Source organism: Somniosus microcephalus, unplaced genomic scaffold, assembly GCF_052327205.1.
Source record: "Somniosus microcephalus isolate GS21.2 unplaced genomic scaffold, FLI_Smic_1.0 scaffold183, whole genome shotgun sequence".
Taxonomy (NCBI): Eukaryota; Metazoa; Chordata; class Chondrichthyes; order Squaliformes; family Somniosidae; genus Somniosus; species Somniosus microcephalus.
Window position 1 is genome coordinate 295,253 of NW_028225370.1, and position 15,464 is coordinate 310,716.

At 46.5% G+C, this 15,464-nt stretch overlaps 1 protein-coding gene across 5 annotated transcripts in view; it reads left to right on the forward strand.

Moving 5' to 3' along the window:
• LOC147082087 (NACHT, LRR and PYD domains-containing protein 3-like) overlaps window positions 1-15,464 on the forward strand; it is a 113,120-nt gene that overhangs the window by 79,844 nt on the left and 17,812 nt on the right. For all 5 annotated transcript variants that reach the window (XM_085980459.1, XM_085980458.1, XM_085980456.1 and 2 more), the window contains exons 5-6: window positions 921-1,092; window positions 1,196-1,261. In XM_085980459.1, coding sequence (XP_085836585.1) covers window positions 921-1,092; window positions 1,196-1,261 — 238 coding nt within the window. The remainder of the gene's footprint in view (window positions 1-920; window positions 1,093-1,195; window positions 1,262-15,464) is intronic.

Sequence of the window (15,464 nt, forward strand, 5' to 3'; positions counted from 1 at the left end):
GACCTCTTGTGCACCCCTTCCTTTACAACACCACTGGTGGCCAAGTGTTCAGTTGTCTGAGGCTCCACACTCTGTAATTCACTCTCTGAACCCCTCTGCCTCGCCACCTCTCTCTTCTCAACATTGACCTTTCCTCCAGACTTTGGTCATCTCTAATAGTATATCCTGCTTTGTCTCAGGTCCATTGTCTGGTTCCGTCTCTGTGAAGGGCCTTGGGACATTCTTCTACATTAAAGCCGCTATATAAATGAAAGTTGTTGATGATAAAGGTCCTGATTACATGCTGCAAGTATGCCTGGGTTACTTCTGTTTCATACTGGCAGCGGGCGAGCAAAATAATGGTTGTCAAACATGTCTATCACCGAGGGACAATTTTTCATTTTTTTTGGTCGATTTTATGTGACCGATAAATCAACAGTGGTTGTTTCGATTAGTCGATGTAATTCCTCAGGTAGTTTTCTAGCAGCTTCCCTCAGTTCAGAATCGTCCCTTCCCTGCCACTCGAGTTCCGATTCGCTGCTGGTTTAGTTCTCAGTAAATCACAGTGTGACAGCAGGAAGTAAGTGTGAGAAACGAGTGCATCATATTGTCAATCAGGAACCTGATGTCATGTTGGACACTGAAGCACAGAGAACACTAATCCCATTAAACCTATTGCAGATTCTCGGTGATTCCTCACTCTCCGAGAACAATATTCCTGATTTCTATTTTCCTTTTATCTCATTTATTTCTCGTTTGAGTGAATCAAGATGTTCACAGAATATTCAGCCCATGTTCAGAATGGATCAGTACCCGTCCCAGTGACTGCTTTCTGTGCTCAACAACTGGGAGATCCCATCACTGAGTAGATCCTTTCCTTCTCATTCTCAGTGTTTGTCTTTCACTCCGCTCCTCAATATATTCATTACTATTCTTTACAGAAAGTCACTGAGCTCGCGGAGAAGGGAAACCGGGCGGACAGTTCCAAACTTCTCCTAACTCTGGTGATGGAGAAAGGCTCTGGGGCCCGAAGGGTGATGTGGGAATCCTTTGTGAAAATGCGCCACAGGTTACCAAAGCTGAACAAACTACTGAAAGAAATAGAGGAACTTGGTACGGTAAAATCACCCACTGAATTCAATGACAGATTCAAACACTGCAGATTTTACTATAATATCTCAGATCTGAATTGATGAAAGTTCATTGTTTTAAACAGGTTCCGATCCATTTGATTACATGAACATCGCAGAAGGTTTATCCGAAATACCCAGTAACCTGAAAGGTAAGTGATGAAATGGGGAGTTCAAAACTTTTATTGAATTTCTGAAGCTCAGAATGTTTGACTGTAGCCGTTTGTTTAGAGGTTGTCAGAATCTGGAAATCAGAAGTTCAAAGGCTGAGGAAACAGGATTGAATGTCATTTGGATTATTCAATCCTCAACTATTCTGTGTTGATTCAAGTTACAATTCGTACAATGTCTGACATAATCCGGTAAATATAAATAATCACGTAATCCAGCTGCAGCTCGCTAACACTTATATATTCATACACACCTGGCAGGATCCTGATACACTGTGAAACCCCATACACACCTGGCAGGATCCTGATACACTGTGAAACCCCATACACACCTGGCAGGATCCTGATACACTGTGAAACCCCATACACACCTGGCAGGATCCTGATACACTGTGAAACCCCATACACACCTGGCAGGATCCTGATACACTGTGAAACCCCAGACACACCTGGCAGGATCCTGATACACTGTGAAACCCCATACACACCTGGCAGGATCCTGATACACTGTGAAACCCCATACACACCTGGCAGGATCCTGATACACTGTGAAACCCCAGACACACCTGGCAGGATCCTGATACACTGTGAAACCCCAGACACACCTGGCAGGATCCTGATACACTGAAACCCCAGACACACCTGGCAGGATCCTGATACACTGTGAAACCCCATACACACCTGGCAGGATCCTGATACACTGTGAAACCCCATACACACCTGGCAGGATCCTGATACACTGCGAAACCCCATACACACCTGGCAGGATCCTGATACACTGTGAAACCCCATACACACCTGGCAGGATCCTGATACACTGTGAAACCCCATACACACCTGGCAGGATCCTGATACACTGTGAAACCCCATACACACCTGGCAGGATCCTGATACACTGTGAAACCCCATACACACCTGGCAGGATCCTGATACACTGCGAAACCCCATACACACCTGGCAGGATCCTGATACACTGCGAAACCCCATACACACCTGGCAGGATCCCGATACACTGCGAAACCACATACACACCTGGCAGGATCCCGATACACTGCGAAACCCCATACACACCTGGCAGGATCCCGATACACTGTGAAACCCCATACACACCTGGCAGGATCCTGATACACTGTGAAACCCCATACACACCTGGCAGGATCCTGATACACTGGGAAACCCCATACACACCTGGCAGGATCCTGATACACTGTGAAACCCCATACACACCTGGCAGGATCCTGATACACTGTGAAACCCCATACACACCTGGCAGGATCCTGATACACTGTGAAACCCCATACACACCTGGCAGGGTCCCGATACACTGTGAAACCCCATACACACCTGGCAGGATCCCGATACACTGGGAAACCCCATACACACCTGGCAGGATCCTGATACACTGTGAAACCCCATACACACCTGGCAGGATCCTGATACACTGGGAAACCCCATACACACCTGGCAGGATCCTGATACACTGTGAAACCCCATACACACCTGGCAGGATCCTGATACACTGAAACCCCATACACACCTGGCATAGAAACTTCGAATATAGAAGCAGGAGTCGGCCATTAGGCCCCTCGAGCCTGCTCTGCCATTCAATCCGATCATGGCTGATCATCCGAATTCAGTACCCGGTCCCTGCTTTCTCCCCATACCCCTTGATCCCTTTAGCCTTAAGAAATATATCCAACTCCTTCTTGAATATATTTAATGAATTGGCCTCTACTGCCTTCTGTGGTAGAGAATTCCACAGGTTCACCACTCTCTGGGTGAATAAATTCCTCCTCATTTCTGTCCTGAAGGGCTTACCCCTTATCCTTAGACTGTGACCCCTGGTTCTGGATTCTCCGACCATCGGGAACATCCTCCCTGCATCGAGTCTGTCCAGTCCTGCCAGTATTTTATAAGTTTCAATGAGATCCCCTATCATTCTTCTAAACTCCAGCGAGTACAAGCCCAATCGACCCAATCTCTCCTCATACGTCATTCCTGCCATCCCAGGTATCAGCCTGGTGAATCTTCGCTGAACTCCCTGCATGGCAAGAACATCCTTCCTCACAAGGCGATGAAAAATTGCACACACCTGACAGAATCCTGATACACTGTGAAACCCCATACACACCTGACAGAATCCTGATACACTGTGAAACCTCATACACACCTGGCAGGATCCTGATACACTGTGAAACCCCATACACACCTGGCAGGATCCTGATACACTGTGAAACCTCATACACACTGTGAAACCTCATACACACCTGGCAGGATCCTGATACACTGTGAAACCCCATACACACCTGGCAGAATCCTGATACACTGTGAAACCCCATACACACCTGGCAGGATCCTGATACACTGTGAAACCCCATACACACCTGGCAGGATCCTGATACACTGTGAAACCTCATACACACCTGGCAGGATCCTGATACACTGTGAAACCCCATACACACCTGACAGAATCCTGATACACTGTGAAACCCCATACACACCTGGCAGGGTCCTGATACACTGTGAAACCCCATACACACCTGACAGAATCCTGATACACTGTGAATCCCCATACACACCTGGCAGGATCCTGATGCCTCCGATCGGAACAAATCTTTGAACCTACCTGCTGGTTCCATAAATCCCGAGGCTGGGCCTCTCCGGGTCCGTGCCGGGTCTGCGCTGGGGCCTCTCCGGTTCTGCGCCGGGCCCACTCCTGGTCCGCGCCGGGCATCTCCGGGTCCGCGCCCTCTCTGGGTCTACGCCGAGAATCTCCGGGTCCACGCCGGGCATCTCCGGGTCCGCGCCCTCTCCGGTCTGCGCCGGGCTGCTCCGTGTCCGCGCCGGGGCCTGTCCGGGTCCGCGCCGGGGTCTCTCCGGATCTGTGCTGGGAGAAGCCCACGTATCCCAGGGGCAGATGCAGTTCGCGCGCCATTGGGATCATGTAGGCTCGGTGAACCAATCAAAGAATGGGATCCCCCTTCATACTTTTGACAGGTCTGTACACACAGAATTGAGTCATAGAGTTATACAGCACAGAAAGAAGCCCTTCGGCCCATCGTGTCCGCACCGGCCTTCAAGCCCTGTCTATTCTAATCCCATTTCCCAGCACTTGGTCCGTAGCCTTGTATGCTATGGCGTTGTCAAATGTAATATTTCTATTTTTCAACATTCTTAAGCAGATAAAATCCGGCCTTTCGCCTGCTTTAACCAGGCGTAGGAATTCCATGGCCTTTCAGCGGGCGGAAGTTGTGCAAAAAGCGCATCTCTCCACCCGCAGAGGCAATTTTCCTGGGCTGGCGGACCTTGACAGATCGCCAGTGCCGGTTTTCAGCACATGCGCTTCCATTGCCTGAAACTGACACTTGCGAGACGCAAATGGGTGCATACACACCTAGTACGCACCCATGGGGGTTGGAAAATCCGGCCCCTTATAACAGGAGAATGATTAGGTGCAGAAAATGTGTATTTGACCCAAGATAAGCCTGTCCCTGTTAGAGAGATGACCCACTTACCCCTCTCCGTGTATTGACACAAACTCGTTCAATTGTCTCTACCCCGCCTAACAAGGCCCCATCACTGTGTTTCCTTGGTAACTGGTCCACCCAATAAATTATGTTACGGGCGACAAAAATACCCTGAGTTACCCTCTTACTTTCAATTCACTCCATTAGTAATTATTTTGCTAATTGTGAGCCTGATCTCTGCATTAATTTTGTGAAATCCATTAAAACATTTCAATACCGAAATCTCCTGATCAAACAAAACTCATCAAACCCAGTAACCCTTCTTACAGCCTAACCTCAGAATACCTTCAACCATCTTTCTCCGTGCACACAATACACCGGATAACCTGCACAATTCATGAAACAAAAGCAATCTACCTCCTGTCTATTCACAGTCTGTCCCTCTCTCAGTGCACACAATACCCCAGATAACCTGCACAATTCATGAAACAATAGCAATCTACCTCCTGTCTATTCACAGTCTGTCCCTCTCAGTGCACACAATACCCCAGATAACCTGCACAATTCATGAAACAATAGCAATCTACCTCCTGTCTATTCACAGTCTGTCCCTCTCAGTGCACACTATACCCCAGATAACCTGCACAATACATGAAACAATAGCAATCTACCTCCTGTCTATTCACAGTCTGTCCCTCTCTCAGTGCACACAATACCCCAGATAACCTGCACAATACATGAAACAATAGCAATCTACCTCCTGTCTATTCACAGTCTGTCCCTCTCAGTGCACACAATACCCCAGATAACCTGCACAATTCATGAAACAATAGCAATCTACCTCCTGTCTATTCACAGTCTGTCCCTCAGTGCACACAATACCCCAGATAACCTGCACAATACATGAAACAATAGCAATCTACCTCCTGTCTATTCACAGTCTGTCCCTCTCAGTGCACACAGTACCCCAGATAACCTGCACAATTCATGAAACAATAGCAATCTACCTCCTGTCTATTCACAGTCTGTCCCTCTCAGTGCACACAATACCCCAGATAACCTGCACAATTCATGAAACAACAGCAATCTACCTCCTGCCTATTCACAGTCTGTCCCTCTCAGTGCACACAATACCCCAGATAACCTGCACAATACATGAAACAATAGCAATCTACCTCCTGTCTATTCACAGTCTGTCCCTCTTTCAGTGCACACAATACCCCAGATAACCTGCACAATACATGAAACAATAGCAATCTACCTCCTGTCTATTCACAGTCTGTCCCTCTCTCAGTGTACACAATACCCCAGATGACCTGCACAATTCATGAAACAATAGCAATCTACCTCCTGTCTATTCACAGTCTGTCCCTCTCTCAGTGCACACAATACCCCAGATAACATGCACAATACATGAAACAATAGCAATCTACCTCCTGTCTATTCAGTCTGTCCCTCTCAGTGCACACAATACCCCAGATAACCTGCACAATTCATGAAACAATAGCAATCTACCTCCTGTCTATTCACAGTCTGTCCCTCTCTCAGTGCACACAATACCCCAGATAACCTGCACAATCCATGAAACAACAGCAATCTACCTCCTGTCTATTCACAGTCTGTCCCTCTCAGTGCACACAATACCGCAGATAACCTGCACAATACATGAAACAATAGCAATCTACCTCCTGTCTATTCACAGTCTGTCCCTCTCAGTGCACACAATGCCCCAAATAACCTGCACAATTCATGAAACAATAGCAATCTACCTCCTGTCTATTCACAGTCTGTCCTTCTCAGTGCACACAATACCCCAGATAACCTGCACAATACATGAAACAATAGCAATCTACCTCCTGTCTATTCACAGTCTGTCCCTCTCAGTGCACACAATACCACAGATAACCTTCACAATACCCCAGATAACCTGCACAATACATGAAACAATAGCAATCTACCTCCTGTCTATTCACAGTCTGACCCTCTCAGTGCACACAATACCCCAGATAACCTGCACAATACATGAAACAATAGCAATCTACCTCCTGTCTATTCACAGTCTGACCCTCTCTCAGTGCACACAATACCCCAGATAACCTGCACAATTCATGAAATAGCAATCTACCTCCTGTCTATTCAGTCTCTCCCTCTCAGTGAACACAATACCCCAGATAACCTGCACAATACATGAAACAATAGCAATCTACCTCCTGTCTATTCACAGTCTGTCCCTCTCTGTGCACACAATACCCCAGATAACCTGCACAATTCATGAAACAATAGCAATCTACCTCCTGTCTAGTCACAGTCTGTCCCTCTCAGTGCACACAATACCCCAGATAACCTGCACAATTCATGAAACAATAGCAATCTACCTCCTCTCTATTCACAGTCTGTCCCTCTCTCAGTGCACACAATACCCCAGATAACCTGCACAATTCATGAAACAATAGCAATCTACCTCCTGTCTATTCACAGTCTGTCCCTCTCTCAGTACACACAATACCCCAGATAACCTGCACAATTCATGAAATAGCAATCTACCTCCTGTCTATTCACAGTCTGTCCCTCTCTCAGTGCACACAATACCCCAGATAACCTACACAATACCCCAGATAACCTGCACAATTCATGAAACTATAGCAATCTACCTCCTGTCTATTCACAGTCTGTCCCCCTCAGTGCACACAATACCCCAGATAACCTGCACAATTCATGAAACAATAGCAATCTACCTCCTGTCTATTCACAGTCTGTCCCTCTCTCAGTGCACACAATACCCCAGATAACCTGCACAATTCATGAAATAGCAATCTACCTCCTGTCTATTCACAGTCTGTCCCTCTTTCAGTGCACACAATACCCCAGATAACCTGCACAATACATGAAACAGTAGCATTCTACCTCCTGTCTATTCACAGTCTGTCCCTCTTTCAGTGCACACAATACCCCAGATAACCTGCACAATTCATGAAACAATAGCAATCTACCTCCTGTCTATTCGAGGTCTCTCCCTCTCTCAGTGCACACAATACCCCAGATAACCTGCACAATACATGAAACAATAGCAATCTACCTCCTGTCTATTCAAAGTCTGTCCCTCTCTCAGTGCACACAATACCCCAGATAACCTGCACAATCCATGAAACAACAGCAATCTACCTCCTGTCTATTCACAGTCTGTCCCTCTCTCAGTGCACACAATACCCCAGATAACCTGCACAATTCATGAAACAATAGCTATCTACCTCCTGTCTATTCACAGTCTGTCCCTCTCTCAGTGCACACAATACCCCAGATAACCTGCACAATACATGAAACAATAGCAATCTACCTCCTGTCTATTCACAGTCTGTCCCTCTCTCAGTGCACACAATACCCCAGATAACCTGCACAATTCATGAAACAACAGCAATCTACCTCCTGTCTATTCACAGTCTATCCCTCTCTCAGTGCACACAATACCCCAGATAACCTACACAATACATGAAACAATAGCAGTCTACCTCCTGTCTATTCACAGTCTGTCCCTCTCTCAGTGCACACAATACCCCAGATAACCTGCACAATACATGAAACAATAGCAATCTACCTCCTGTCTATTCACAGTCTGTCCATCTCTCAGTGCACACAATACCCCAGATAACCTGCACAATACATGAAACAATAGCAATCTACCTCCTGTCTATTCACAGTCTGTCCCTCTCTCAGTGCACACAATACCCCAGATAACCTGCACAATACATGAAACAATAGCAATCTACCTCCTGTCTATTCACAGTCTGTCCCTCTCAGTGCACACAATACCCCAGATAACCTGCACAATTCATGAAACAATAGCAATCTACCTCCTGTCTATTCACAGTCTGTCCCTCTCTCAGTGCACACAATACCCCAGATAACCTGCACAATACATGAAACAATAACAATCTACCTCCTGTCTATTCACAGTCTGTCCCTCTCAGTGCACACAATACCCCAGATAACCTGCACAATTCATGAAACAATAGCAATCTACCTCCTGTCTATTCACAGTCTGTCCCTCAGTGCACACAATACCCCCGATAACCTGCACAATTCATGAAACTACAGCAATCTACCTCCTGTCTATTCACAGTCTGTCCCTCTCAGTGCACACAATACCCCAGATAACCTGCACAATTCATGAAACAATAGCAATCTACCTCCTGTCTATTCACAGTCTGTCCCTCTCTCAGTACACACAATACCCCAGATAACCTGCACAATTCATGAAATAGCAATCTACCTCCTGTCTATTCAGTCTGTCCCTCTCTCAGTGCACACAATACCCCAGATAACCTACACAATACCCCAGATAACCTGCACAATACATGAAACAATAGCAATCTACCTCCTGCCTATTCACAGTCTGTCCCTCTCTCAGTGCACACAATACCCCAGATAACCTGCACAATTCATGAAACAATAGCAATCTACCTCCTGTCTATTCACAGCCTGTCCCTCTCTCAGTGTGCACAATACCCCAGATAACCTGCACAATTCATGAAACAATAGCAATCTACCTCCTGTCTATTCACAGTCTGTTCCTCTCTGTGCACACAATACCCCAGATAACCTGCACAATACATGAAACAATAACAATCTACCTCCTGTCTATTCACAGTCTGTCCCTCTCTGTGCACACAATACCCCAGATAACCTGCACAATTCATGAAATAGCAATCTACCTCCTGTCTATTCACAGTCTGACCCTCTCTCAGTGCACACAATACCCCAGATAACCTGCACAATTCATGAAATAGCAATCTACCTCCTGTCTATTCACAGTCTGTCCCTCTCTGTGCACACAATACCCTAGATAACCTGCACAATTCATGAAACAATAGCAATCTACCTCCTGTCTATTCACAGTCTGTCCCTCTCTCAGTGCACACAACACCCCAGATAACCTGCACAATACATGAAACAATAGCAATCTACCTCCTGTCTATTCACAGTCTGTCCCTCTCTCAGTGCACACAACACCCCAGATAACCTGCACAATACATGAAACAATAGCAATCTACCTCCTGTCTATTCACAGTCTGTCCCTTTCTCAGTGCACACAATACCCCAGATAACCTGCACAATTCATGAAACAATAGCAATCTACCTCCTGTCTATTCACAGTCTGTCCCTCTCTCAGTGCACACAATACCCCAGATAACCTGCACAATTCATGAAACAATAGCAATCTACCTCCTGTCTATTCACAGTCTGTCCCTCTCTCAGTGCACACAATACCACAGATAACCTGCACAATTCATGAAACAATAGCAATCTACCTCCTGTCTATTCACAGTCTATCCCTCTCTCAGTGCACACAATACCCCAGATAACCTGCTCAATTCATGAAACAATAGCAATCTACCTCCTGTCTATTCACAGTCTGTCCCTCTCAGTGCACACAATACCCCAGATAACCTGCACAATTCATGAAACAATAGCAATCTACCTCCTGTCTATTGCCAGTCTGTCCCTGTCTCAGTGCACACAATACCCCAGATAACCTGCACAATACATGAAACAATAGCAATCTACCCCCTGTCTATTCACAGTCTGTCCCGCTCTCAGTGCACACAATACCCCAGATAACCTGCACAACACATGAAACAATAGCAATCTACCTCCTGTCTATTCACAGTCTGTCCCTCTCTCAGTGCACACAATACCCCAGATAACCTGCACAATTCATGAAACAATAGCAATCTACCACCTGTCTATTCAGTCTGTCCCTCTCAGTGCACACAATACCCCAGATAACCTGCACAATACATGAAACAATAGCAATCTGCCTCCTGTCTATTCAGTCTGTTCCTCTCAGTGCACACAATACCGCAGATAACCTGCACAATTCATGAAACAATAGCAATCTACCTCCTGTCTATTCACAGTCTGTCCCTCTCTCAGTGCACACAATACCCCAGATAACCTGCACAATTCATGAAACAATAGCAATCTACCTCCTGTCTATTCAGTCTGTCCCTCTCAGTGCACACAATACCCCAGATAACCTGCACAACACATGAAACAATAGCTATCTATCTCCTGTCTGTTCACAGTCTGTCCCTCTCTCAGTGCACAGAATACCCCAGATAACCTGCACAATTCATGAAACAATAGCAATCTACCTCCTGTCTATTCACAGTCTGTCCCTCTCTCAGTGCACACAATACCCCAGATAACCTGCACAATTCATGAAACAATAGCAATCTACCTCCTGTCTATTCTCAGTCTGTCCCTCAGTGCACACAATACCCCAGATAACCTGCACAATTCATGAAACAACAGCAATCTACCTCCTGTCTATTCACAGTCTGTCCCTCTCTCAGTGCACACAATACCCCAGATAACCTGCACAATTCATGAAACAATCGCAATCTACCTCCTGTCTATTCAGTCTGTCCCTCTCTCAGTGCACACAATACCCCAGATAACCTGCACAATTCATGAAACAATAGCAATCTGCCTCCTGTCTATTCAGTCTGTCCCTCTCTCAGTGCACACAATACCCCAGATAACCTGCACAATACATGAAACAATAGCAATCTACCTCCTGTCTAATCACAGTCTGTCCCTCTCAGTGCACACAATACCCCAGATAACCTGCACAATTCATGAAACAATAGCAATCCACCTCCTGTCCATTCACAGTCTGTCCCTCTCTCCGTGCACACAATACCCCAGATAACCTGCACAATACATGAAACAATAGCAATCTACCCCCTGTCTATTCACAGTCTGTCCCTCTCTCAGTGCACACAATACCCCAGATAACCTGCACAATTCATGAAACAATAGCAATCTACCACCTGTCTATTCAGTCTATCCCTCTCAGTGCACACAATACCCCAGATAACCTGCACAACACATGAAACAATAGCAATCTACCTCCTGTCTATTCAGTCTGTCCCTCTCAGTGCACACAATACCCCAGATATCCTGCACAATTCATGAAACAATAGCAATCTACCTCCTGTCTATTCACAGTCTGTCCCTCTCTCAGTGCACACAATACCCCAGATAACCTGCACAATACATGAAACAATAGCAATCTACCTCCTGTCTATTCACAGCCTGACCCTCTCTCAGTGCACACAATACCCCAGATAACCTGCACAATTCATGAAACAATAGCAATCTACCTCCTGCCTATTCACAGTCTGTCCCTCTCTCAGTGCACACAATACCCCAGATAACCTGCACAATCCATGAAACAATAGCAATCTACCTCCTGTCCATTCACAGTCTGTCCCTCTCAGTGCACACAATACCCCAGATAACCTGCACAATACATGAAACAATAGCAATCTACCTCCTGTCTATTCACAGTCTGTCCCTCTCTCAGTGCACACAATACCACAGATAACCTGCACAATACATGAAACAATAACAATCTACCTCCTGTCTAATCACAGTCTGTCCCTCTCAGTGCACACAATACCCCTGATAACCTGCACAATTCATGAAACAATAGCAATCTACCTCCTGTCTATTCACAGTCTGTCCCTCTCTCAGTGCACACAATACATCGGATAACCTGCACAATACATGAAACAATAGCAATCTACCTCCTGTCTATTCACAGTCTGTCCCTCTCAGTGCACACAATACCCCAGATAACCTGCACAATTCATGAAACAATAGCAATCTACCTCCTGTCTATTCACAGTCTATCCCTCTCTCAGTACACACAATACCCCAGATAAGCTGCACAATTCATGAAACAATAGCAATCTACCTCCTGTCTATTCACAGTCTGTCCCTCTCTCAGTGCACACAATACCCCAGATAACCTGCACAATACATGAAACAATAGCAATCTACCTCCTGTCTATTCACAGTCTCTCCCTCTCAGTGCACACAATACCCCAGATAAGCTGCACAATTCATGAAACAATAGCAATCTACCTCCTGTCTATTCACAGTCTGTCCCTCTCAGTGCACACAGTACCCCAGATAACCTGCACAATTCATGAAACAATAGCAGTCTACCTCCTGTCTATTCACAGTCTATCCCTCTCTCAGTGCACACAATACCCCAGATAACCTGCACAATACATGAAACAATAGCAATCTACCTCCTGTCTATTCACAGTCTGTCCCTCAGTGCACACAATACCCCAGATAACCTGCACAATTCATGAAACAATAGCAATCTACCTCCTGTCTATTCACAGTCTGTCCCTCTCTCAGTGCACACAATACACTGGATAAGCTGCCCAAACCCTGAGACATTCTCAGTGAACCTTTTGTTAAGGGAGGGAAAGGATAAGGGTGCTAATTCCTGCACTCAGCGTCCTGGCAGCTGAAGCACATTCGCCAATGATGGAACCATGTAAACCTGGTATGTGCAAGGGGCGTGAATTGGAGGAGCACAGTTAGCTCGGAGGATTGTGTGGCTGCAGGAGGTTACAGAGATAACGAGGGGGCTAGGACATGGAGCAATTCGAAAATAAGAATGAGAATGTTTATGTCCAGATGTTGCCTGACCGGGAGCCAATTTAGCCCATGGGTAATGGGTAAACCGGATTAATGCGAATTCGGATATGGGCAGCAGAGTGTTAAATGAGCTTGTTTATGGAGGGTATAAGGTGGGAGGTCAGCCAGGAGACCATTGGAATAGTCGAGTCCGGAAGTAACGAGGAGTACGGATGAGGGTTACAGCAGCAGCTGAGCTGAGGAATGGGTGGAGACTGAGGATATGGCAGAGGTGGAAGTAGGCAAACTTTGTGATGGGGAGGATATGGGGTCGGAAGCTCAGTTAATGGTTAAATAGAACGCCGAGTGGAACATCTGTCCGTTCACAGTCTGTCTCACTCCCAATTCACACAATGCCCCAGATAACCTGCCCAAGGTCTGATACAGTAACAGTGGGACACTTGACCATTCACAGTCTGTCCCACTCCCAATTCACACAATGCCCCAGATAACCTGCCCAAGGTCTGATACAATAACAGTGGGACACTTGACCATTCACAGTCTGTCCCACTCCCAATTCACACAATGCCCCAGATAACCTGCCCAAGGTCTGATACAGTAACAGTGGGACACTTGACCATTCACAGTCTGTCCCACTCCCAATTCACACACTACCCCAGATAACCTGCCCAAGGTCTGATACAATAACAGTGGGACACTTGACCATTCACAGTCTGTCCCACTCCCAATTCACACAATGCCCCAGATAACCTGCCCAAGGTCTGATACAGTAACAGTGGGACACTTGACCATTCACAGTCTGTCCCACTCCCAATTCACACACTGCCCCAGATAATCTGCCCAAGGTCTGATACAGTAAGAGTAGAACATCCGTCCATTCACAGTCTGTCCCACTCCCAATTCACACAATGCCCCAGATAACCTGCCCAAGGTCTGATACAGTAACAGTGGGACACTTGACCATTCACAGTCTGTCCCACTCCCAATTCACACAGTGCCCCAGATAACCTGCCCAAGGTCTGATACAGTAACAGTGGGACACTTGACCATTCACAGTCTGTCCCACTCCCAATTCACACAATGCCCCAGATAACCTGCCCAAGGTCTGATACAGTAACAGTGGGACACTTGACCATTCACAGTCTGTCCCACTCCCAATTCACACAATGCCCCAGATAACCTGCCCAAGGTCTGATACAATAACAGTGGGACACTTGACCATTCACAGTCTGTCCCACTCCCAATTCACACAATGCCCCAGATAACCTGCCCAAGGTCTGATACAATAACAGTGGGACACTTGACCATTCACAGTCTGTCCCACTCCCAATTCACACAATGCCCCAGATAACCTGCCCAAGGTCTGATACAATAACAGTGGGACACTTGACCATTCACAGTCTGTCCCACTCCCAATTCACACACTGCCCCAGATAAGCTGCCCACGGCCTGATACACTAACAATGGGAAATCCGTCCATTCACAGTCTGTCCCAGTCCCAATTCACACAATGCCCCAGATAACCTGCCCAAGGTCTGATACAGTAACAGTGGGACACTTGACCATTCACAGTCTGTCCCACTCCCAATTCACACAATGCACCAGATAACCTGCCCAAGGTCTGATACAGTAACAGTGGGACACTTGACCATTCACAATCTGTCCCACTCCCAATTCACACAATGCCCCAGATAACCTGCCCAAGGTCTGATACAGTAACAATGGGACACTTGACCATTCACAGTCTGTCCCACTCCCAATTCACACAATGCCCCAGATAAACTGCCCAAGGTCTGATACAATAACAGTGGGACACTTGACCATTCACAGTCTGTCCCACTCCCAATTCACACAATGCCCCAGATAACCTGCCCAAGGTCTGATACAGTAACAGTGGGACACTTGACCATTCACAGTCTGTCCCACTCCCAATTCACACAATGCACCAGATAAACTGCCCAAGGTCTGATACAGTAACAGTGGGACACTTGACCATTCACAGTCTGTCCCACTCCCAATTCACACAATGCCCCAGATAACCTGCCCAAGGTCTGATACAATAACAGTGGGACACTTGACCATTCACAGTCTGTCCCACTCCCAATTCACACAATACCCCAGATAACTTGCCCAAGGTCTGATACAGTAACAGTGGGACACTTGACCATTCAGTCTGTCCCACTCCCAATTCATACAATGCCCCAGATAACCTGCCCAAGGTCTGATACAGTAACAGTGGGACACTTGACCATTCA